Raw genomic sequence first — 24051 nt, 5'->3', positions numbered from 1 at the left:
ATCTCATTGTGGTTTTGATTTGCATTTCCCTGATGATGAGTGATGTGGAGCATCTTTTCATATACTTGTTGTCCATATCTATGTTTCCTTTGGAAACCTGTCTATTCAGATCTTCTGCCCATTTTTAATCAGATTGATTGTTTTTTGTTGTTATTGAGTTGTATGAGTTCTTTGTATATTTTGGAAATTAATCCCTATTGGATATATAATTTGCAAATATCTTCTCCCATTCAGTAGGTTGCCTTTTTATTTTGTTGATGGTTTCCTTTGCTCTGCAGAGCATTTCAGTTTGATGTGGTCCCACTTGTTTATTTTTGCATATATTGCCACTGCTTTTGGAGTTTGATCCAAAAAAATATCACTAAGACCAATGTCAGTGAGCTTACTGCCAGTGTTTTCTTCTAGGAGTTTTATAGTTTCTGGTCTTACAATCAAGTCCTTAATCCATTTTGAGTTGATTTTGTTTATGGTATAAAGAAAGTAGTCCAGTCTGATTCTTTTGCCTGTGGCTGCCCAGTTTTCCCATCACAATTTTTTGAAGAGATTGTCCTTTCCCCATTGTATATTCTTGCCTCCTTGGTTGTAAATTAATTGACCATGTGTGAGTGGGTTTATTTCTGGGCTCTGTATATTGTTTCATTGATCTGTTTGTCTGTGATGTCAATACCAAACTGCTTTAATTACTATAGCTTTGTACTGTAGTTTGAAACCAGGAAGCATGATGCCTCCAGCCTTGTTGTTCTTTCTCAAGATTGTTTTGGCTATTTGGGATCTTTTGTGGTTCCACACAAATTTTAGGAATTTGCTAAGCTACTCCAGCTTTCTTTTGGTTTCCATTTGCATGAAACATTTTTCCATCCCTTCCCTTTTAGCCTGTATATGTCCTTACATCTGAAGTGAGTCTCTTTAACATTTCTTGTATTTCCTATTTTTCTGTTGAAGTTCTCTCTGTGTTCATTCATTCTTACTGGTGAACGTCTTTATGACCATTACTTTGAACTCTTTATCAGGTAAGTTACTTACATCCCTTTCATTAAGGTTTTTTTCTGGGGTTTTGTCTGGTTCTTTCATTTGGAACATATTTCTCTGTTTCTTCATTTTGCTTGACTCTCTATGTGTTTATTTCTATGTATTAGGCAAAACAGCTACCTCTCCCAGTCTTGAAGGAGTGGTCACAGGAAGACTGGGGTGTGTTTCAGGCTGCTGTCTGTGCAGTGTCCTGGGGGTTGTAGCTTGCCAAGAATTATCTCTCCAGTTGTTTCAGTCCTGTGGGGCCAGAAATGCAAGCCCTCTAGCCACCAGAGCCAGGTGTTCAAGGGGTGTCCCCTGTGTGGACTGTGCACACCTGCTGGGTTTGGTGTGGTGGGGCTGCAGTGGAACACCAGGCTGGGTTTGGCATGGTGGGGCCACCATGGAGTCCAGGGGTGGGGCAAACGGCTCTAGCAAGGTAGAGGGAGAGTGTAAAAATGGCGCCTGCAAGGGCCAGTACTAGTAAGGTAGAAGAGTACAAAAATGACTCCCACCAGCACCTCTGTTCCCTGGGAGAGTTCTAACAGATTCTGCCCTTCTGGCAGATGCTTTAAGGTCAGCAAGTACATCTCCTTAACATAAGGTCTAGGCATTTTTCATGATGCTGTTTTTGCACTGGGTTCCTGAGTTGAGTGAGTCTGTGCGTGAGTCCTGTAGGAGTGGAATCTCAGATTCCTACAGCACTTTGTGTCTCCTGGACATAAGCCCCATTAGTTTTCAAAGCCAGGTGTTTTGGGGGCTCATCTCTCTGGTGCAGGTCCTAAGGATTGGGGCACCTGATGTGGGGCTCAAACCCCTTGCTCCTCAGGGAGAAGCTTTGTTTTTGTGATATTCCTCCTGATTGTAGGATGTCATGCCAAGGGTGAAGGTTTTGGCAAGATTGTGTCTCTACATTTCCTACTCACCTTGATGTGTCCCCTTTATCCTTTGTGTGGGGTGGCTCTTGGGCTAGTTCTCAGGTCTTTTTCAGAGACAGTTGTTCCATATGTAGTTGTAGATTTGGTGTGTCCATGGGAGGATGTGAGTTCAGGATTTCCTGTACCGCCATCTTGAACTGCTTCCAAAATTTTTCTTCTTGGACACTAATATTAAACTAAAAATTTCATAATCTTACAACTTAAATAACCACTACCAAAGAAAATGTCATATGAGTTTAAATGAGCAATTACTACTTTCTTCCATAAACTTTTAAGGACCATGAAAAATGGATGTAATTAGGAATTGTTCTGTTGTCTCTCATTTTTTTCATAATGGATTATGTCATAGATGTAAATTTGTTTATCAAGTCCTCTAGTACTAGGTGGTGCCACATATCCTGCAGAACATTTCTGTGGTTTATGTTTTCCCAGTAGAATACCTCCTGGTTTTTAATTGCAATATTGCATAGCTGGTATGTGTGTCCCAGAACAATACCAGTGTTTATGTACAAGAAATGTATATTTACCTCCTAAAATTGCATTCATTTTAAACAGAATGAGTGGGAAAGGTCTCAAGTTCCAAATATAATTGGTAGATCATCAGAATCATGGTGGAGATGTTTTGAAAAGCCCACTCAGTATCAGTATAGAGAATGTGCTTCTTAGCTGTTGCTGGTGCTGAGTCCCTATTACTAGAAAGAAATTTACTTTTTGTTAACAATTATAGTGATTGGAAAGTAAAATTTTAAGCTTTTCTTTTTCATCCTAACATGATAACTTGTTGCGTATTTATGTGTATTTTTTTACATTTTAGAAATTGTTTGGATGTTTTGTTTTGACATGTACTCCATCAAAATTTTTCCCACTTGAAGTAATGAAAAATAGTCTTCCACTTAGCATTTTTGCATAGAATGTGTAATTTTCAGGAAGAGCTTACTGATATTGAGGGAGATTCCTTTATGAGTTGGAATCCTTAATATAATAGGGATGATGATATTCTAGAGGTAGGATGTAGTCCTGGATTTAGGACAAAATGTTAACCTTAAATAGTGGTAGTTCCAATCAAAGCACACTGAGTTAAACATAAAAGGAAGACTTGAAAGCTGTGAACTATTTTTAAATGTAAATTTCAGGAGGCATCATAAGTCTCATCCCTCTCCCTGCAATAGCATTTTGTACATATCTCTCATGGATTGTAGTATTATATTTAGTTGGATACTCATAAGTGCTGCCAAAAGAATTGAATAAATAATGAAACATGGATTTTCAGAGCACAAGTAAACAGAAGAATATGAATCCAGCTCATATTACCTCCTTTCTCTCTTTCTTTGTCTGCTTCTCTCTTCCTTTCTGCCTTACCCTTTCTGTATATTGCTTTTTTCTCTTATCTTAACTAGACATAAGATGTAATTGAAATGCATAAATTTCTGTGCCTCATATTAATGATAACTGCTTGCTTCAGCGTTTCAAAATATGACAGTTTCCCTAGGGGATATGCCATGTTTCCTTACCATATGTGTCTGTCATCATTGTAAAAGGACTTTCGGATTACTCCTGCTTTGAGTCTACCACAGTGGTGACCGGAAATATTCCATTTTAATGATTGTGGAAAACTATAATGTTTAAACTATGCATCCAGTCACTTCATCTCCCAGAAAATTGGTCTGAAGTCTGCCTCTCCTGTTTTGGAAAAACTGCTAATAAACGTGCATTTTGTGGGGATTCCCCCCGCCCCCAGGTGATATGCTTCGTTATATTCAGGAGAGTAAGGAAAGAGCTGCGGAAATGGTAAAAGCAGAGGTATTGCGAGAACGTCAAGAAACCTCCCGAAAGATGCGCAAATACTATTTGATTTGCCTCCAACAGATTTTGCAGGATGATGGAAAAGAAGAAGGGTAAGTTCTGTCTAAACAGTGTGTCCTGAGAGTACCAGGACAGCATGTTGTCATTTTCTAAGCATTTTCCTTAGCCACAGAATTAACTGTGTCTACATGATGAGCCATTAGGGATTAAGAGAGGCTTAACGTCTCTGCTGCCCTAAGTGGTGGCAGAGCATATAGGAAAACAGAAATCCTGGGGCTAAGGAAACTTATTTTTTCCTTTAAACTGTATTAATTTCATATTCTGGAATTCCCCACAGGGCTGAGAAAAAGATTATGAATGCTGCTAGCAAACTTGTTATGATGGCAAAATTGCTGGAAACACCTATTTCTAATAGATCCCAGAGCAAAACTACACAGTCAGGTATGTCAAAATGAGTTACTTGAAGGATTTTTCTCTCCCTCTTTTTTAGATATTTAATATTTTTAGTATGAGAGTAGAGAATGTAAGGAGTGAGAGCTGAGTTATCAAATTGTGTGCATGTTTTACTTAAACTGGAAACCTACAAAAAAAACAGTGTAGAGTTTCCAGTTCAAGTAGGCAGACTGAGCTTACCCACCAGCTTCCTCTTGCTGCTTCCATCCCTGGAAATGATAGAAAAGATTTTAAACAACAGTCTAGAAGGAGAAAAAGAAGAAATTATAATTGAGCTTTTAAAAGTTACAACTGATAAATCGGAGGCTGTGAGAAATCCCTGAAAGAAGGCAAACACTAGAAACTGAAGATGGAAACCTCAGTTCAAAACTCCCAGAAGATGATAGTTACAAGTGGGAGCAATACTGAAACTGTTCTGCGTGTGAAGGTGGTATGTTGCAGGAGAAGTAGTAAGCCTAGGGGATACCAATGGGGTAATTAGTTGGTGTTCCAGAGCAGCTGAAACCAGGTGGGATTGCCCTCTTTATTTCTCCTTATCTTTCTTCCTGAACCTCAGACTGGGCTAGGTAAGAGCAACAGGAACAGAGAGTCTGGGAACTGGGCAGTGCTCCAGGTGGCTAGCTACACCGAGGAGGAACGGAGAGCCCAAATGCCCAGAGTACCAGCTATCAGGTCTTTCTACCCTGCTGCTCATTCCTTCCCACTCCACTTCCAACTCCTTTAAACAAGCAGCAGATACTGTACTCAGGACATCTGAAAGATAAGCATTCAACCAAGAATTACCACATATTTATAGAAAGCCAGCACCATGAAGAAAGATACCAAACTCAAAATAAGACAGAGCAAAAAAAAAAAAAAAAAATCCCCAACAGAACTTATACCTAAAGAGATAGAATTAATAGAACAAACAACAGGACCTGAGAATGTTAGAAAAATACAGTATTCTCAGAAAGATGTAGGAGGATATTATAGAGGAAACTAACAATATGCTAAGATTTATACTATTTTCAAGGAGAAGATGTAGATACTGATAACTCTAGAGATTGCTAGAAAAATACAAGTTTAAGTATGTGTATAAAAATTTAAAGCTAACTAATAGAGAAATAGAATATATAATTTTCAAAGTAGTAGGGGAAAATCTTGGAAGAAAACGTTTCAATCTAATGATCTAGAAAGAGGAAAAATACATGTAGAAAGCATGGGTAAATAGAAAATAATAGTAGGTTGAAACATCAGCAATCACACTAAATGTGAACTGGTTAAACTCACTTATTAAAAGACCACAATTTTTAAACAGTTTTAAATATTCTAGACATATGTTATTCCAGATAAGAACATTGTCAAAAATTCAAAATAAAGGGGCTGGAAAGTGATATACCAAGCAATGCAGTGTTGATATTAGATAAATTATAGAGTTAAATACAATATTAGGTAAATTAGAGTTAGCATTAAACTGACCAAAGTGATAGTTCATAATGATAAAGGAGCAACCTCCCAAGAAGCTATAAATGAATTCTTTCTGTTCATAATAAAATAACTTTAGAATATATGAATCAAAAGCTGATGGAAAAACATGAAAAAAATTAGTAAATTCCCAGTCACACTGGGGGAATTTGAACATATCTGTGAGGAAATGGGGTTTTTGCACTTCTGGAAAGCCTGAAGCAAAGACTGTTCAGGAATTCCCAAGTTTGATGTTGGTAAACGTTCTTCAAATAAAAGCACAAGGATTATTTGTGTAAATTTTGGAATGGCGATGTGAACCTTGGCTATAAAAAGGCAGTGGCATATAACAAGAAAAGAGTTTTCTAGATTTGGGGCAACTGCAAATAATGAATAATGTCCCCAGCAGAAACAAACACTTTTCAGAGACTTTAGGGACCAAGGTACCCTACTTTGAGATATGATGCCTCTGATTCTATGCTGTGTGGCTGTTCTGCTTCTGATCAGATTTAGTGTCTTAACTAATTAAATCAGAAACTATTTTAGCTTTGAGAAAAAGAGAGAAAGTGTGTGAGAGGTGTGTGTGTGTGTGTGTGTCTGTCTGTCTGTCTTGGGTTGGGTGGGTTCTTCCAGCAAATTTCCTCCATCAGAAACTCCATATTTGACATCAGAGCAAGACTGGAAATGTTGCAGTTGGCTCTTGAAATGCTGTACCAACTATTACAGAAAATAATACATCAGGTGGATAGCAATAATAACATATTAGATTTCATTAACAAAATTACTCAGCTTTATCTAATAGATATATGTAAAAGAATATTTTTAAATGTCCAGCATTGATGTATTTTCTTTGAGAATGATTAAAATATATATGCATCCCTTGGAAATATATAAAAACATAAATTTCTTTCTCCTCTTTCAGTGTTAATTTTCTCCTAATTTTGTTTTCCCTTAATTTTTGTTCCCTTGTATACAATAGTATTGCCTCTGACTTCAGAGATGCTGACTGGAGTTGAAAAATCAAAAAGAAATGATGTGAATCAGAATATATCATGTCACAGTGAAAGCAAATCAAACAGTATAAAAACTGTCCCCAGAAGTATGTGTGACCAAGTTCCTAAGAGGAGGGCTGCCTGTAACTTACAAAGGCGATTAGAGGACGCAGAGCACGGGGGCAGAAAGCATGAGGGTTCCAAAGAGTCACATCCAGACTTTCAGTTCGGGGATAACAGTCACAAACACCTAGAAATTTTGCCAAGGAATGTTTCTCCTGAGTTTGTTCCTTGCAAAGGTGAAAGAGGCTTTGGTTTGCAGAAGAAGATAGACCTCCTCGGTGATACTGGCTCTGAATCACTCCAGCACTCAACTGCACACCCTTTTCTCAGATCCTTCGGCAATAAACCCTCACCTAGATATACCCCTAGTCTTTCTGAATCCGAGTCCACGCATATAACTTTTCGAAGTCCTAATGAAAGATTTGGTTTAAAAGTATACAAGGGTAATCCACTAATGGCAAGTGAAAATGCTGCATCTGAGAAAAGTCAAAGTTTGGGTGTTAAGGAAACTCCAGTAAAGGATGGAGGGGACCTCAGTGACTCTGTAAGCTGGCATTCCAACAGTGCCGCTCTACCCTGCAACAGTCATGAAGTGTCATTTTTGCATGATAGGCCACAAGAAACTCTGGATATGCTCAACGAATCTGTAAATTTCAAACAGTTTTCAGCAGTAAGTTTTCCTTTAGATTCAGAGAAAAACAGTATGATTCATCAACCTATGAAATGTCAGAGTGGTCATACTCCAGACCTGTCAGAAGAAACCACTTATTCCCCACCAGGGAAGATCAGCATGACTCTTGGAAACCCACCTCATCATAAGGCTGATATATTAAAGTCAGATTTCAAAAAACTGAGCAGTACAGTACCATCTGCAGTGTATCCACAGCCTTCAAGAAAATTAATTGCTCCTCTATCTAACCAACAAGATAGTGGCTTTGATAGCCCATTTGTCAATCTAGACTAACTGTTATACAGTATTTAAGAAGAATCATTAATATATTGATAAGAAAACTGGAAGGGAAGACTTCATACTGAAAAATATTTGTGGATTCTGCATATCTTGAGATGTTTTAATAATGTCTGACTCTCATATGAGTAAAGTATTCTCATAAAAGTACTTGAGATATTAAGGTTGCCTAAGTCTTCTAAAGGCCTAATCGTGTATGTGAAATCTGCTTCTGTGTGGCGCTTGTATTTGGTTGCTAAACAACCTATTTTTATACTTATAAATTAGCTCTCTGTGCGGTGTTAAATTATTTAAATAAACTTGCATATGGTCTGTAGAATTGTTATGAATTATTTTTTAATTCATAATGTAGAAATGTTATATTGACATAATTTGAAATTCATCTAGAAAAACACATAAACCTTGATGATTTGTATGTATGATCAGCCAGATTTAATTTTTGAAATTAGCCATGTTGAATGAGGCTATAGATTTACTCTACACATAGTTTTCCTGGAAATCTCTACTCAGGATTTTTATTAATTAATTAATTTATTTATTTTTGGCTGTGTTGGGTCTTCGTTTCTGTGCGAGGGCCTTCTCCAGTTGCGGCAAGCGGGGGCCACTCTTCATCGCGGTGCGCGGGCCTCTCACCATCGCGGCCTCTCTTGTTGCGGAGCACAGGCTGCAGACGCGCAGGCTCAGTAGTTGTGGCTCAAGGACCCAGTTGCTCCGCGGCATGTGGGATCCTCCCAGACCAGGGTTCGAACCCGTGTCCCCTGCACTGGCAGGCAGATTCTCAACCACTGCGCCACCAGGGAAGCCCTCTACTCAAGATTTTGATCCTTGCTTTCAGTTAGTGGAAAAGAAGTATTGCAAGGATTGCCACAAAATACATAGCTGTGTCCTGGCTTCATTATTTCAAATATTAGTCTGAATTTTTTTAGTTGGCATTTGCGTTATTTCAAATCTCCTGTGACACCCAGAGACTTTCTTTGTCTCTTTTATGGCTTCATAGTCTTTCCTTCATCTGAAGCATTACTTTTTTTTTTTTTTTTTAGATTCTGCCTACTTTATACTAATGATTGTTGACAAAAATGGTATTGTCTATTACAGTATTTTATGACTTTGTTGGGGAATATTTTTGGACTTCACAATGAAAATGGACTAGGTCCAGAGAGGTCAGACATCCTGCAATGCATGGGGCAGTGAAGCATCTCAGTAAGTTGGTTCCCAACCTAGGAGTCTTTCAAGATGCCACACCAGTCGTTCACATAGATGAAAAATCTGATTATAGTGATCAGAACTTGGAACTTCATTATGCTTGTGAACACCAAATACTTTTGTATGGTTTTAATAGAGACTGACTTTTTCAGGAATATAACTGCTGGGAAAATGGACAAAAGATTGCATTTTGTCTTGCTTTGGAATTTGACTGGTTCACTGTTTTGGGAAACTCACATTACAGTGGCAAAGGTCGTTGAGGAATTTAAGTTGCTAACTTAGCGCATTTATATCAGTCAGCATTTAGAGCTGTCAGTTCGGGATCTGGTGCTGACTACTTCTTTTCGTCTTCTAGTCTAGCTGTGTCTGAGCAGTGGCATTTTGAAAGACATGTGATCTTACTCAAAGTTTACTTTCAAATTTCTTTTTTCCTGAAGGTGTAGCTAGGTTATATCATCATTAAGTTTTGTCTTAAAATGGGTTTTACAAAATACGTAATATTAATGAAGGTATTGGGCTTTATAGAGGTAAAAACCACTGTTTTAGAAGGATGATGTAATTACTACTACTACTACTACTACTACTATAATAGTCATAATGACTTTTTCACGAAGACCTCCTCACTTGGGTTACTCTAACAGCAGCCAGAATGGTCCTTCCACTTCTAATTGCATCACCCTCCACACCACCTCCACCCACCTTTTGAGTGCTTTTTCTGAAATGAAAATCAGATGGTGTTACCTCCCTGCTGTCTGGTACTTCATCACTGTCTGGTATTCTTTTTTTCTTTTTTTTAATTTTTGAATTTTATTTATTTATTTATTTTATTATTTTTTAAAAAAATTTATTTTTATTTATTTATGGCTGTGTTGGGTCTTTGTTTCTGTGCGAGGGCTTTCTCTAGTTGCGGTGAGTGGGGGCCACTCTCCATCGCGGTGCGCGGGCCTCTCACTATCGCGGCCACTCTTGTTGCGGAGCACAAGCTCCAGACACGCAGGATCAGTAATTGTGGCTCACAGGCCCAGTTGCTCCGCGCCATGTGGGATCTTCCCAGACCAGGGCTCGAACCCGCGTCCCCTGCACTGGCAGGCAGACTCCCAACCACTGCACCACCAAGGAAGCCCTATTTATTTTTTTATACAGTAGGTTCTTATTAGTTATCCATTTTATACATATTAGTGTATATATGTCAATCCCAATCGCCCAATTCTTCACACCACCACCCCCCCCACCACTTTCCCCCCTTGGTGTCCATACATTTGTTCTCTACATCTGTGTCTCAATTTCTGCCCTGCAAACCAGTTCATCTGTAGCATTTTTCTAGATTCCACATGTATGTGTTAATGTACGGTATTTGTTTTTCTCTTTCTGACTTACTTCACTCTGTATGACAGTCTCTAGATCCATCCACGTCTCAACAAATGACCCAATTGCGTTCCTTTTTATGGCTGAGTAATATTCCATTGTATATATGTACCACATCTTCTTTATCCATTCGTCTGTCGATGGGCATTTAGGTTGATTCCGTAACCTGGCTATTGTAAATAGTGCTGCAATGAACATTGGGGTGCATGTGTCTTTTTGAATTATGGTTTTCTCTGGGTATATGCCCAGTAGTGGGATTGCTGGATCATATGGTAATTTTATTTTTAGTTTTTTAAGGAACCTCCATATTGTTCTCCATAGTGGCTGTATCAATTTACATTCCCACCAACAGGGCAAGAGAGTTCCCTTTTCTCCACACCCTCTCCAGCATTTGTTGTTTGTAGATTTTCTGATGATGCCCATTCTGACTGGTGTGAGGTGATACCTCATTGTAGTTTTGATTTGCATTTCTCTAATAATTAGTGCTGTTGAGCAGCTTTTCATGTGCTTCTTGGCCATCTGTATGTCTTCTTTGGGGAAATGTCTATTTAGGTCTTCTGCCCATTTTTGGATTGGGTTGTTTGTTTTTTTAATACTGAGCTGCATGAGCTGTTTATATATTTTGGAGATTAATCCTTTGTCCGTTGATTCCTTTGCAAATATTTTCTCCCATTCTGAGGGTTATCTTCTCGCCTTGTTTATGGTTTCCTTTGCTGTGCAGAAGCTTTGAAGTTTCATTAAGTCCCATTTGTTTATTTTTGTTTTTATTTCATTACTCTAGGAGGTGGATCAAAAAAGATCTTGCTGTGATTTATGTCAAAGAGTGTTCTTCCTATGTTTTCCTCTAAGAGTTTTATAGTGTCCGGTCTTACATTTAGGTCTTTAATCCATTTTGAGTTTATTTTTGTGTATGGTGTTAGGGAGTGTTCTAATTTCATCCTTTTACATGTAGCTATCCAGTTTTCCCAGCACCACTTATTGAAGAGACTGTCTTTTCTCCATTGTATATCCTTGCCTCCTTTGTCACAGATTAGTTGACCATAGGTGCGTGGGTTTATCTCTGGGCTTTCTATCTTGTTCCATTGATCTATGTTTCTGTTTTTGTGCCAGAACCATATTGTCTTGATTACTGTAGCTTTGTATTATAGTCTGAAGTTAGGGAGTCTGATTCCTCCAGCTCCGTTTTTTTCCCTCAACACTGCTTCGGCTATTCGGGGTCTTTTGTGTCTCCATAAAAATTTTAAGATGATTTTTTCTAGTTCCGTAAAAAATACCATTGGTAATTTGATAGGGATTGCATTGAATCTATAGATTGCTTTGGGGAGTATAGTCATTTTCACAATATTGATTCTTCCACTCCAAGAACATGGTATATCTCTCCATCTGTTCGTATCATCTTTAATTTCTTTCATCAGTGTCTTATATTTTCTGCATACAGGTCTTTTGTCTCCCTAGGTAGGTTTATTCCTAGGTATTTTATTCTTTTTGTTGCAATGGTAAATGGGAGTGTTCCTTAATTTCTCTTTCAGATTTTTCATCATTAGTGTGTAGGAATGCAAGAGATTTCTGTGCATTAATTTTGCATCCTGCAACTTTACCAAATTCATTGATTAGCTCTAGTAGTTTTCTGGTGGCATCTTTAGGATTCTCTATGTATAGTGTCATGTCATCTGCAAACAATGACAGCTTTACTTCTTTTCCAATTTGTGTTCCTTTTATTTCTTTTTCTTCTCTGATTGCTGTGGCTAGGACTTCCAAAACTATGTTGAATAATAGTGGTGAGAGTGGACATCCTTGTCTTCTTCCTGATCTTAGAGGAAATGGTTTCAGTTTTTCACCATTGAGAATGATGTTTGCTGTGGGTTTGTCATATATGGCCTTTATTATGATGAGGTAGGTTCCCTCTATGCCCACTTTCTGGAGAGTTTTTGTCATAAACTGCTGATGAATTTTGTCTAAAGTTTTTTCTGCATCTATTGAGATGCTCATATGGTTTTATTCTTCAATTTGTTAATATTGTGTATCACACTGGTTGATTTGTGTATATTGAAGAATCCTTGCATCCCTGGGATAAATCCCACTTGGTCATGGTGTATGATCCTTTTAATGTGCTGTTGGATTCTGTTTGCTAGTAGTTTGTTGAAGATTTTTGCATCTATATTCATCAGTGATATTGGTCTGTAATTTTCTTTTTTTGTAGTATCTTTGTCTGGTTTTGGTATCAGGGTGATGGTGGCCTCATAGAATGAGTTTGGGAGTGTTCCTTCCTCTGCAATTTTTTGGAAGAGTTTGAGAAGGATGGGTGTTAGCTCTTCTCTAAATGTTTGATAGAATTCACCTGTGAAGCCAACTGGTCCTGGACTTTTGCTTGTTGGAAGGTTTTTATTCACAGTTTCAATTTCATTACTTGTGATTGGTCTGTTCATATTTTCTCTTTCTTCCTGGTCCAGTCTTAGAAGGTTGTACCTTTCTAAGAATCTGTCCATTTCTTCCAGGTTGTCCATTTTATTGGCACAGTGTTGCTTGTAGTAGTCTCTTAGGATGATTTGTATTTCTGTGGTGTCTGTTGTAACTTCTCCGTTTTCATTTCTGATTTTATCGATTTGAGTCCTCTCCCTCTTTTTCTTGATGAGTCTGGCTAATGGTTTATCAATTTTGTTTGTCTTCTCAAAGAACCAGCTTTTAGTTTTATTGATCTTTGCTATTGTTTTCTTTGTTTCTATTTCATTTATTTCTGCTCTGATCTTTATGATTTGTTTCCTTCTGCTAACTTTGGGTTTTGTTTGTTCTTCTTTCTCTAGTTCCTTTAGGTGTAAGGTTAGATTGTTTATTTGAGATTTTTCTTGTTTCTTGAGGTAAGCTTTTATAGCTATAAACTTCCCTCTTAAAACTGCTTTTGCTGCATCCCATAGGTTTTGGATCTTCGTGTATTCATTGTCATTTGTCTCTAGGTACTTTCTGATTACCTGTTTGATTTCTTCAGTGATCTCTTGGTTATTTAGTAACGTATTGTTTAGCCTCCATGTGTTTGTGTTTTTTTTTTTTTTGTGTGTGTGTGTGTGTGTTTGTGTTTTTTATGTTTTTTTCCCTGTAATTGATTTCTAATCTCATAGCGTTGTGGTTAGAAAAGATGCTTGATATGATTTCAATTTTCTTAAATTTACTGAGGCTTGATTTGTGACCCAAGATGTGATCTATCTTGGAGAATGTTCCGTGCGCACTTGAGAAGAACGTGTAATCTGCTGTTTTTGGATGGAATGTCCTATACATATCAATTAAATCTATCTGGTCTATTGTGTCATTTAAAGCTTCTGTTTCCTTATTTATTTTCATTTTGGATGATCTGTCCATTGTTGTAAGTGAGGTGTTAAAGTCCCCCACTATTATTGTGTTACTGCCGATTTCCTCTTTTATAGCTGTTAGCAGTTGCCTTATGTATTGAGGTGCTCCTATGTTGCGTGCATATATATTTATAATTGTTATATCTTCTTGGATTGATCCCTTGATCATTAGGTAATGTCCTTCCTTGTCTCTTGTAACATTCTTTATTTTAAAGTCTATTTTATCTGCTATGAGTACTGCTACTCCAACTTTCTTTTGATTTCCATTTGCATGGAATATCTTTTTCCATCCCCTCACTTTCAGTCTGTATGTGTCCCTAGGTCTGAACTGGGTCTCTTGTAGACAGCATATATATGGGTCTTGTTTTTGTATCCATTCAGCAAGCCTGTGTCTTTTGGTTGGAGCATTTGATCCATTCACGTTTAAGGTAATTATCGATATGTATGTTCCTATGACCATTTTCTTAATTGTTTTGGGTTTGTTTTTGTAGGTCTTTTTTGTCTTGTGTTTCCCACTTAGAGAAGTTCCTTTAGCATTTGTTGTAGAGCTGGTTTGGTGATGCTGAATTCTCTTAACTTTTGCTTGTCTGGAAAGCTTTTGATTTCTCCATCAAACCTGAATGAGATCCTTGCCGGGTAGAGTAATCTTGGTTGTTGGTTCTTCCCTTTCATCACGTTATGTATATCATTCCTCCCTTCTGGCTTGTAGAGTTTCTGCTGAGAAATCAACTGTTAACCTTATGGAAGTTCCCTTGTATGTTATTTGTTGTTTTTCCCTTACTGCTTTCAATAATTTTTCTTTGTCTTTAATTTTCGCCAATTTGATTATCATGTGTCTCAGCATGTTTCTCCTTGGGTTTATCCTGTATGAGATTCTCTGCACTTCCTGGACTTGGGTGGCTATTTCCTTTCCCATGTTAGGGAAGTTTTTGACTATAATCTCTTCAAAGATTTTCTCTGCTCCTTTGTCTCTCTCTTCTCCTTCTGGGACCCCTATAATGCGAATGTTGTTTTGTTTATTGTTGTCCCAGAGGTCTCTTAGGCTGTCTTCATTTCTTTTCATTCTTTTTTCTTTATTCTGTTCCACAGCAGTGAATTCCACCATTCTGTCTTCCAGGTCACTTAACTGTTCTTCTGCTTCAGTTATTCTGCTCTTGATTCCTTCTAGTGTAGTTTTCATTTCAGTTATTGTATTGTTCATCTCTGTTTGTTTGTATTTTTATTCTTCTAGGTGTTTGTTAAACATTTCTTGCATCTTCTCGATCTTTGCCTCCATTCTTTTTCTGAGGTCCTGGATCATCTTCACTATCATTATTCTGAATTCTTTTTCTTGAAGGTTGCCTATCTCCACTTCACTTAGTTGTTTTTCTGGGGTTTTATCTTGTTCCTTCATCTGGTATATAGCCCTCTGCCTTTTCATCTTGTCTATCTTTCTGTGAATGTGGTTTTTGTTCCACAGACTGCAGGATTGTAGTTCTTCTTGCTTCTGCTGTCTGCCCTTTGTTGGATGAGGCTATCTAACTGAAGCATTACTTTTTGGAAGTGGAAATAATGTTTGTCATATAGAAAAAAATTTAAAGTATTAGATTTTTATGTTCATTTATAGTGCAGAATTGGCTAACTTATTAATGCTGTAGGTTGAAGATTGTATTCTAAACCATGCAGAAATGAATGACCACCTAAATATGGTTGCTTCTTTTTCAGGTTCTTAGAGATGGGTTTTAAATAGTTAGATGTTTGCAAGTGCTTCCTGAAAATGCCATAGCTTTCTCTCATGTCTGTCACCCCAAACATATTTTGGACTCTATTTGTGGGTTGATCCAGTATATTGTCCACCAGGCTAACTTGGGTGGTGGTTGGATGGGTGGCAAGGTGCATCATAACCCTCTGATAACCATCTCTAAAAGCAAGGGCCTAGAAGTGAACCTTCTAGGGCTTGGAAAGCTCTGTCATCTTAACTGGTGACCAGATGCAGATAAGCGTATAAATTAGCCCTGGATTTCAGTGCTTGAGTTGACATGCAGCTGGCGAGAGGAACACACCATCTCTTCAAAGTCTTACTTGTATTTCTGATGATACAATGACTTTTCCCCAACAATTAGGGTGTCATTTCTCACTCTAGGAAAACCCCTAAAGTAGCTGAATTTATCTTCCACATGGATCTGGTTGGTTCTTGATTATTTTGAGCCCTGGATATAACTGAACTGAGAATTAAGCTCATTGCTCTCCTACTTTTTCATCTTTGTTTGTTTTAAATCCTTGTCAGGTATATAAACCCTCAGCATCAAGGCTAAAAATGGAAATCTTCTTGCTTTCTGCTACTTTTATGGTATGCTTAATCTCTTTTTGATATTCATAATTTCAATAGGATTAGATTACTTTATTTCATACACCTTACACATAACCACCAAGGAAGTTCTACGTTGATTAGTGTGTAAATGAAAAGACTACAGAGCCAAACTACCACAGTTTTTTAAAATTTATTTTTAATGTCTTTATTGGAGTATAATTGCTTTACAATGGTGTGTTAGTTTCTGCTTTATAAGAAAGTGAATCAGCTCTACATATACATATATCCCCGTATCTCCTCCCTCTTGCATCTCCCTCCCACCCTCCCTATCCCACCCCTCTAGGTGGTCACAAGGCACCGAGCTGATTTCCCTGTGCTATGTGGTTGCTTCTCACTAGCTATCTATTTTACATTTTGTAGTGTATATATGTCCATGCCACTCTCTCACTTCGTCCCAGCTTACCTTTTCCCCTCACATGTCCTGAAGTCCTTTCTCTACGTCTGCGTCTTTATTCCTGTCCTGCCCCTAGGTTCATTAGAACCTTTTTCTTTTTAGATTCCATATATATGTGTTAGCATACGGTATTCGTTTTTCCATTTCTGACTTACGTCACTCTGTATGACAGACTCTAGGTCTATCCACCTCACTACAGATAACTCAGTTTCATTTATTTTTATGGCTGAATAATATTCCATTGTATATATGTGCCATATCTTCTTTATCCATACACCTGTTGATGGACACTTAGTTTGCTTCCATGTCCTGGCTATTGTAAATAGAGCTGCAGAGAACATTGTGGTACATGACTCTTTTTGATTTATGGTTTTCTCAGGGTATATGCCTGGTCGTGGAATTGCTGGGTCATATGGTAGTTCTATTTTTAGTTTTTTAAGGAACCTCCATTCTGTTCTCCATAGTGGCTGTATCCATTTACATTCTCACCAACAGTGCAAGAGGGTTCCCTTTTCACCACACCCTCTCCAACATTTATTGTTTGTAGGTTTTTTGATGATGGCCATTCTGACTGGTGTGAGGTGATACCTCATTGTAGTTTTGATTTGCATTTCTCTAATGATTAGTGATGTTGAGCATCCTTACATGTGTTTGTTGGCAATCTGTATATCTTCTTTGGAGAAATGTCTATTTAGGTCTTCTGCCCATTTTTCGATTGGGTTGTTTGTCTTTTTGATATTGAGCTGCATGAGCTGCTTGTAAATCTTGGAGATTAATCCTTTGTCAGTTGCTTCATTGGCAAATATTTTCTCCCATTCTGAGGGTTGTCTTTTCGTCTTGTTTATGGTTTCCTTTGCTGTGCAAAAGCTTTTAAGTTTCATTAGGTCCCATTTGTTTTTGTTTTTATTTGCATCACTCTAGGAGGTGGGTTAAAAAAGATCTTGCTGTGATTTATATCATCGAGTGTTCTGCCTATGTTTTCCTCTTAGAGTTTTCTAGTGTCTGGCCTTAAATTTAGGTCTTTAATCCATTTTGAGTTTATTTTTGTGTGTGGTATTAGGTAGTGTTCTAATTTCATTCTTCTACAGGTACCTGTCCAGTTTTCCCAGCACCACTTATTGAAGAGGCTGTCTTTACTCCATTGTATATCCTCGCCTCCTTTATCAAATATAAGGTGACCATATGTGTGTGGGCTTATCTCTGGGCTTTCTATCCTGTTCCATTGATCTATATTTCTGTTTTTGTGCCAATACCATACTGTCTTGATGACTGTAGTTTTGTAATATAGTCTGAAGTCAGGGAGCCTGATTCCTCCAGCTCCGTTTTTCTTTCTCAAGAGTGCTTTGGCTATTCGGGGTCGTTTGAATTTCCATCCAAATTGTGAAATTTTTTGTTCTAGTTCTGTGAAAAATGCCATTTGTAGTTTGATAGGGATTGCGTTGAATCTGTAGATTGCTTTGGGTAGTATAGTTATTTTCACAATGTTGATTCTTCCAATCCAAGAACATGGTATATCTCTCAATCTATTCGTATCATCTTTAATTTCTTTCATCAGTGTCTTATAGTTTTCTGCATACAGGTCTTTTGTCTCCTTAGGTAGGCTTATTCTTAGGTATTTTATTCTTTTTGTTGCAGTGGTAAATGGGAGTGTTTCCTTAACTTCTCTTTCAGAGTTTTCATCATTAGTGTTTAGGTATGCAAGAGATTTCTGTGCATTAATTTTTTATCCTTCTACTTTACCAAATTCATTGGTTAGCTCTAGTAGTTTTCTGGTAGCATCTTTAGGATTCTCTATGTATAGTATCATGTCATCTGCAAACCAAACTATTACAAGTTAAATCTGTGTAAAGGGTGATGTCAGAGAGGAGGGAGGAGCCCCATAAATGTCATTGTCACATAAATCCCACTTCATCATGGTTTTAATCTTTTTTATATGCTGCTGGGTTTTTGCTAACATTGTGTTACGGATTTTCATGTGCATGCTCACAGGGGATATTGGTCTCTAGTTTTCTTGTGATATCTCTCTTTCTTTGATAAAAAGGTAATACTGGTCCTATAGAATGAGTTGAAAAGTTCCCCTGCCTCTATTTTATGAAAGAAGTTGTGTAGGATTGCTATGATTTCTTCTTTAAATATTGGATAGAATTCACTGGATAAAACCATCTAGCTTTGGCTTGTGTTTGTGTTTGTGTTATGTGGTAGGAAGGGAGGGGCAGATTTTTAATAGTAATTTATTTATTTTTCTTGTTATAGAGCTATTAGATTTTCTTTTTCTTCCTTAGTCTTGGTAGTTTGTGGGTTTCAAGGAGTTTGTTCGTTTTGTCTCAGTTGTCCAATTTGTTGATATAAAGTTGGTCATAGTATTCTCTTATAATCCTTTTCATTTTTGTAGGGTTGGTAATTAATGTCCCCTCTTTCATCCCTGATTTTAGAATTCTGTGTCATCTGTTAGCCTAGCTAAAAGTTTATCAATTTTGTTGATTTTTTTTTCCCAAAGAACTTTTGGTTTCTTTGATTTTTCTCTGTTGTTTTTGTTTCCTATTTCATTAATTTTTCCCCTCTAATCTTTATTTCCTTCCTTCTGCTCGCTTTAGGTTTAATTCACGCTTCTTTGTCTGTTCTTAAAGTGGAAGTTTAGATTATTGATGTGAAACCTTTCATTTCTAATATAGGTATTTAAGCTGCTGAATTTCCCTCTAAGTGCTGTTTAAGCCATACTTCATAAATTTTGATATATTGTATTTTTGTTTTCATTTAGTTCAAAATATTTTCTAGTTTCCCTTGTGATTTCTTTTTTGACCCATGGGTTGTTTAGAAATATGTCACTTCATTTGAGACTTGTTTTTTGGCCTAGCATATGAACTATCCTGGAGAATGTTTTACATGCATCTGAAAAGAATGCATATTCTGCTCTCATTTGATGGAGTGTTAAAAAATGTCAGTTAGGTCAAGTTGGTTGATAGTATTGTTCAAATCTGCTATAGCCTTGCTGATTTTTGGCCTACTTGTTCTGTTAGTAATTAAGACTGGCACAAATTGTTAATTTGTCTGTTTCTCGTCTTGATTCTATCAGTTTTTGCTTCACGTATTTTGAGGCTGTTTTTAGGTGTATATACCTTTATATTTGTTACATTTTTCTTATGTATTAGCCTTTTATCATTATAAAATCTCTCTTTTTATCTAGTAATATTTCTTAAAATTCACTTTGTTAGATATTATTACAGCCACTCCAGCTGTCTTATGATTACTATTTGCATGGTATATGTTTTTCTGTCCTTTCTCTTTTAACCTATTTGTGTCTTGATTTGAAGTTGGTCTCTGAAAGACAGTGCATTGTTGGATCTTGCTTTTTTTACACAGTCAGACAGTATTTGCTTTGAGGCTGTTTTTAGGTGTATATACCTTTATATTTGTTACATTTTTCTTATGTATTAGCCTTTTATCATTATAAAATCTCTCTTTTTATCTAGTAATATTTCTTAAAATTCACTTTGTTAGATATTATTACAGCCACTCCAGCTGTCTTATGATTACTATTTGCATGGTATATGTTTTTCTGTCCTTTCTCTTTTAACCTATTTGTGTCTTGATTTGAAGTTGGTCTCTGAAAGACAGTGCATTGTTGGATCTTGCTTTTTTTACACAGTCAGACAGTATTTGCTTTTGGATTGGCGTTTTAGTTCATAAAATTTAATAAAATTAAGGTTGGACTTACATCTGCCATTTTGCTTTTGGCTTTCTCTATTCTTTGCTGTCTCTATTTCTCCCCTGTGATATATGTCTGCTTTTTCTATATCTTATGCCTTTTTTGTTACTGGGTTGCTCATTTACTGCCTTCTTTTGTGTTAAACAAATAATTATTAGGGTATCATTTTAATTACTCTTGAGTTTTTACTATTTTTTAAGTTATTTTCTAAGTGGTTATTCTAGATATTACAATAGGCATCTTAACTTATTACAGACTACTTCAGATTAAAATTGACTGACTTCTGGTAGAATATAGCAACTTTATTCTGGTATAGCTTTATTTCCTTCCCCTTTCTTTGTGCTATTAATTGTCATATATATTACATTTATATATATTATTATATATATGTGACAACAATACCATTATAATTATTGCTTTATACAATGTCTTCTAAAAAATTTAAGAGAAAAAAAGAAAAAAATATATATATTCCTTTATATTTACCCACATATTTACCATTTCTGCTGTTCTTCATTTTTTTCCCATGGATTCAAGTTACCAAGTCTGTTGTCATTTCCTGTCATCTGAAGGACTTCCTTTAATATTTTTGTGTAAGGTAAGTATGCCAGCAACAAATTCTCTCAGTCTTTATTTTGTACTATATTTTAAATTCATTTTTGAAGGATAACATTTGATGGATTTAGAATTCTCTGTTGGCATTTTCCCCCCAGCCCTTTGAATATGTCATTCCACTGCCTTATGGCCACCATGTGTTTGATGAGAAGTTAGCTGTGAATTGTATTGTTTTTCTATTTGCAGTGAGTTATTTTTCTCCTACTGCTTTTAAGATTTTCCCTTTGGCTTTCAACCATTTGAGCATGCTGTGTCTAGGTGTGCATTTGTTTGTGTTTATCCTACTCAAGGTTTGTTGAGCTTCTGGGGTTTGTAGATTAATATTTTTAGCAAACTTAGAAGGTTTTTTGGCTATTATTCCTTCCATTATTTTTTTCTGCCCTTTTTTTGTTCTCCTCTCCTTCTGAGGATCTCATGTATATTGATATGCTTGCTGTTGTGCCACAGGTGTCTCAGGCTCTGTAAATTTTTCTTCAATCTTAATATCTTGTTTTTCAAATTGGATAATTTTTATTTATCTGTCTTCAAGTTTGTTGGTTTTTCTGCCATATCAATTCTCCTGTTGAACCTATCCAGGAATTTTCATTTCAGTTATTATACTTTTTGATTCTAGAATTTTCATGATTCTTTTTTATAGTTGCTATTTTTTTTTTGAGATTCCCTGTTTGAGTCATTGAGTCATTGTCATAATTCCCTTTAACTCTTTAATCATTGTATCCTTTAATTTTTTAAAACAAATTTACAATAGCTGCTTTGTAGTCTTTTATTATTATTATTGTGGTATGAACACTTAACATGAGATTTACTCTTTAAAAAAACATTTTTAAGTGCATAATCAGTACTGTTAACTATAGGCACACTATTGTACAGCAGATCTCTAGAAGTAATTCATCTTGCATAGCTAAAATTGTATACCCTTTTGACCCAACTCCCCATTTCCTCCTCCCCCTAGAAACCACCATTCTACTCTGTGTTTCTATGAGTTTGACTATTTTAGATATATAAGGAGAATCATGCAATATTTGTCCTTCTGTGAGTTGTAGTCTTTGTTTATTAAATTCAACATCTGAGCACACACATAGTTTCTCTTGACCGCTGTTGTCTTGAGTAAGGGTCACACTTTCCTACTTCTTATATACTTCATAAATTTGCTGTAAAATGGAGATTTTATGTAACATATTGTAGCATCTCTGAATTTGACATTTGTTCCTTTGAGGGTTGTTGCCACTATTTGCTTGTTGTTGCTGTTTTGTTAGCTTTGTAATTTGCCTGGACTTAATCTGGAAAATCTCTTCCCTGAAGTATGTGTCTGCTGATTTTCTGCTCAGTTATTTTAATTTGAATTTTTAGTTTTTAAGCGTGGCTTTTTAGGGGATGCCTCTGCATCGATGTAGTTTAGTGGTCATCCAATGATTGGTAAGAGATTGTGCTCAAAAACCTTGAGTCAGTAAGTCTTTCACCCTCGGATGATTTATCAGTGGGTGTGTGGAGCATGTATTCAAAGTTCAGGCAATGTTCTAGTCTCCTCCCACTTTTACTTCCCCCTGAGCCTTTCCAGGGTACTCATCCTCTCTGTCAGCCCAGGGATATGTGAAGAGCTTGGGCGCTCTTAGTTTTCCCTCTATAGGTTTCACCCGCTACCAAAAGTAGAGTGTTTCTATGAAACCTTTCTTAAGCCAAATGGCATGAAGTGAGGAAGCAGTTACCTTACCATCTTGCCAGTGAGCGCACAAGATAAACTGAGATCAAGCACAGATGTTCACAGACACCATTCAAAGCTATGGCGTTTTGATGCTCAGGTACTGAGTGTAGTTGGTATGGAAGGAGCTTGGCAGTGTCATTCTCGCTACTTGGGGTGTTTGCTGCCTCTGTAAGGGCTTGCTGCAAAACAAATGCTGAATGCTGTTTTTGCTTTTCACCTATTTTCATAAAAGTGAAAGTCCTCTTTGGATTTCTTTCGGTTAAATGAAAACAGGTGCTAACCAAGTCTTTTGTAAAATGAAGTGGTGTAAAGCAAACTTTTCGAAGAAGTAGGAGATACTGGTATATGCACGCAGCCTCCCACTCATTTGCAGACTTTCTCCCTGCAAATTTTAAAATTAGTCTGCCCATATCTTGTCCCAAATTAGACCACAGTTTCAGGCAAGCAGAACTGTAGACTTTCCTTGTTTTTGTCCCCCTAATTTTGCTGTTTTTTCTCACGATTACCACTGGGCATGGGCTCTTTGCCTTCCATGCCAGATCAAGTCTGCTCACTCTGCCAGAGAAGCTGTTGGTTTTCACTGCCATCCCTACCCTGTTAGCACTTCCGCACCCATCAGGCTGGGGAGCAGAATGGGAGTAGCTCAGGTAAGAATGCCTCAGAGTCCCACTCATCTTCCAAAGTTCAGTAGCTTCTCAATTTATTTTTCCCTTTGGTTTATTTCCAGAGCCTTGAAATGGTTGTTTTTGACTATTTTTTCCAGTGTTATAGTGATTTTAGGGGGAGGAGAGGGACTGATGACCTCTTCACTCTACCAGAAGTTCTCTTATTATAAGTATTGGTGTTCAGTCTCAAAATACTTAATTTTCCTCTAATTTTGTTCAGTATTTTATCTTGAAAAATTTCACAATCTATAGAAAATAAACACCTGTGTACTTTTCATTTAGATTTACCAATTGTTAAATTTCTACATTTGCTTTATATTTATTTGTCAATATACATACATATGCATATACATAATATATAATTTTTTCCTTAACCATGAAAGTTAGTTGCAGACACCATGGCAATTCATTCTTAAATACTTCAGCATGCATCTCCTAAGAACAAATGCTTTTTTTAAATATAAATACAATCATATTTAGGAAATTGAATATTGATAAACATATACACAATCTATATTCAAATTGTGCCACATATCACAATAATGGGTTATACTTTTTTTTTTTTTTAGATCTTTGCTGTTTGCCCTCAAACTGAGGACTCATTGCTTTTCTTCCATTATGAAAAATGGTCAGCCATGAATTTTCACTCACCAAATATTTATGAAACGTAACAATTGCTTGTTGATGTTCTAGGGGGATTCAACAGTTACTGAAACGGATGTGTTTCTATCCTCATTAATTCTCACATTCTAGTTGGAGGAGACAATATATATGCATAATTTATGTAGTACTTTAGAAGCTGGCAAGTGCTATGGGGAAAAATAAGGCTAAATAAGGGGAAGAAGGAATGGGAGGGTAGAGGTCATCACAATTTTAAATGGAATAGAGGGGTTAGGTTACACTGATATGGTAACGTTTGGGTAAAGATTTGAAAGATGAATATAGCTTCACCATTTTTAGATTGTCTACTTCTGAAGTTGTTATTACATATAATCCCATCCTCTGTCTCTCTTAACTGTTATTTTGTGTATTTTTTTCTCTTC

General features: G+C 36.7%; 1 protein-coding gene across 6 annotated transcripts in view; it reads left to right on the top strand.

The window, feature by feature from the left end:
• The window catches only part of CEP152 (centrosomal protein 152), a 101902-nt gene extending 88673 nt beyond the window's left edge, over positions 1–13229 (top strand). For all 6 annotated transcript variants that reach the window (XM_082387359.1, XM_082387356.1, XM_082387358.1 and 3 more), the window contains 3 exons: positions 3685–3841; positions 4087–4190; positions 6625–13229. In XM_082387359.1, coding sequence (XP_082243485.1) covers positions 3685–3841; positions 4087–4190; positions 6625–7664 — 1301 coding nt within the window. In that variant the 3' untranslated portion in view covers positions 7665–13229. The remainder of the gene's footprint in view (positions 1–3684; positions 3842–4086; positions 4191–6624) is intronic.
• Positions 13230–24051: the final 10822 nt, after the last annotated feature.

The sequence above is a fragment of the Balaenoptera borealis genome (assembly GCF_965194805.1).
Source record: "Balaenoptera borealis genome assembly, chromosome: 3".
Taxonomy (NCBI): Eukaryota; Metazoa; Chordata; class Mammalia; order Artiodactyla; family Balaenopteridae; genus Balaenoptera; species Balaenoptera borealis.
The sequence above is the reverse complement of the archived record's forward strand: the minus strand, read 5'-3'. Positions and strand labels throughout refer to the sequence as shown.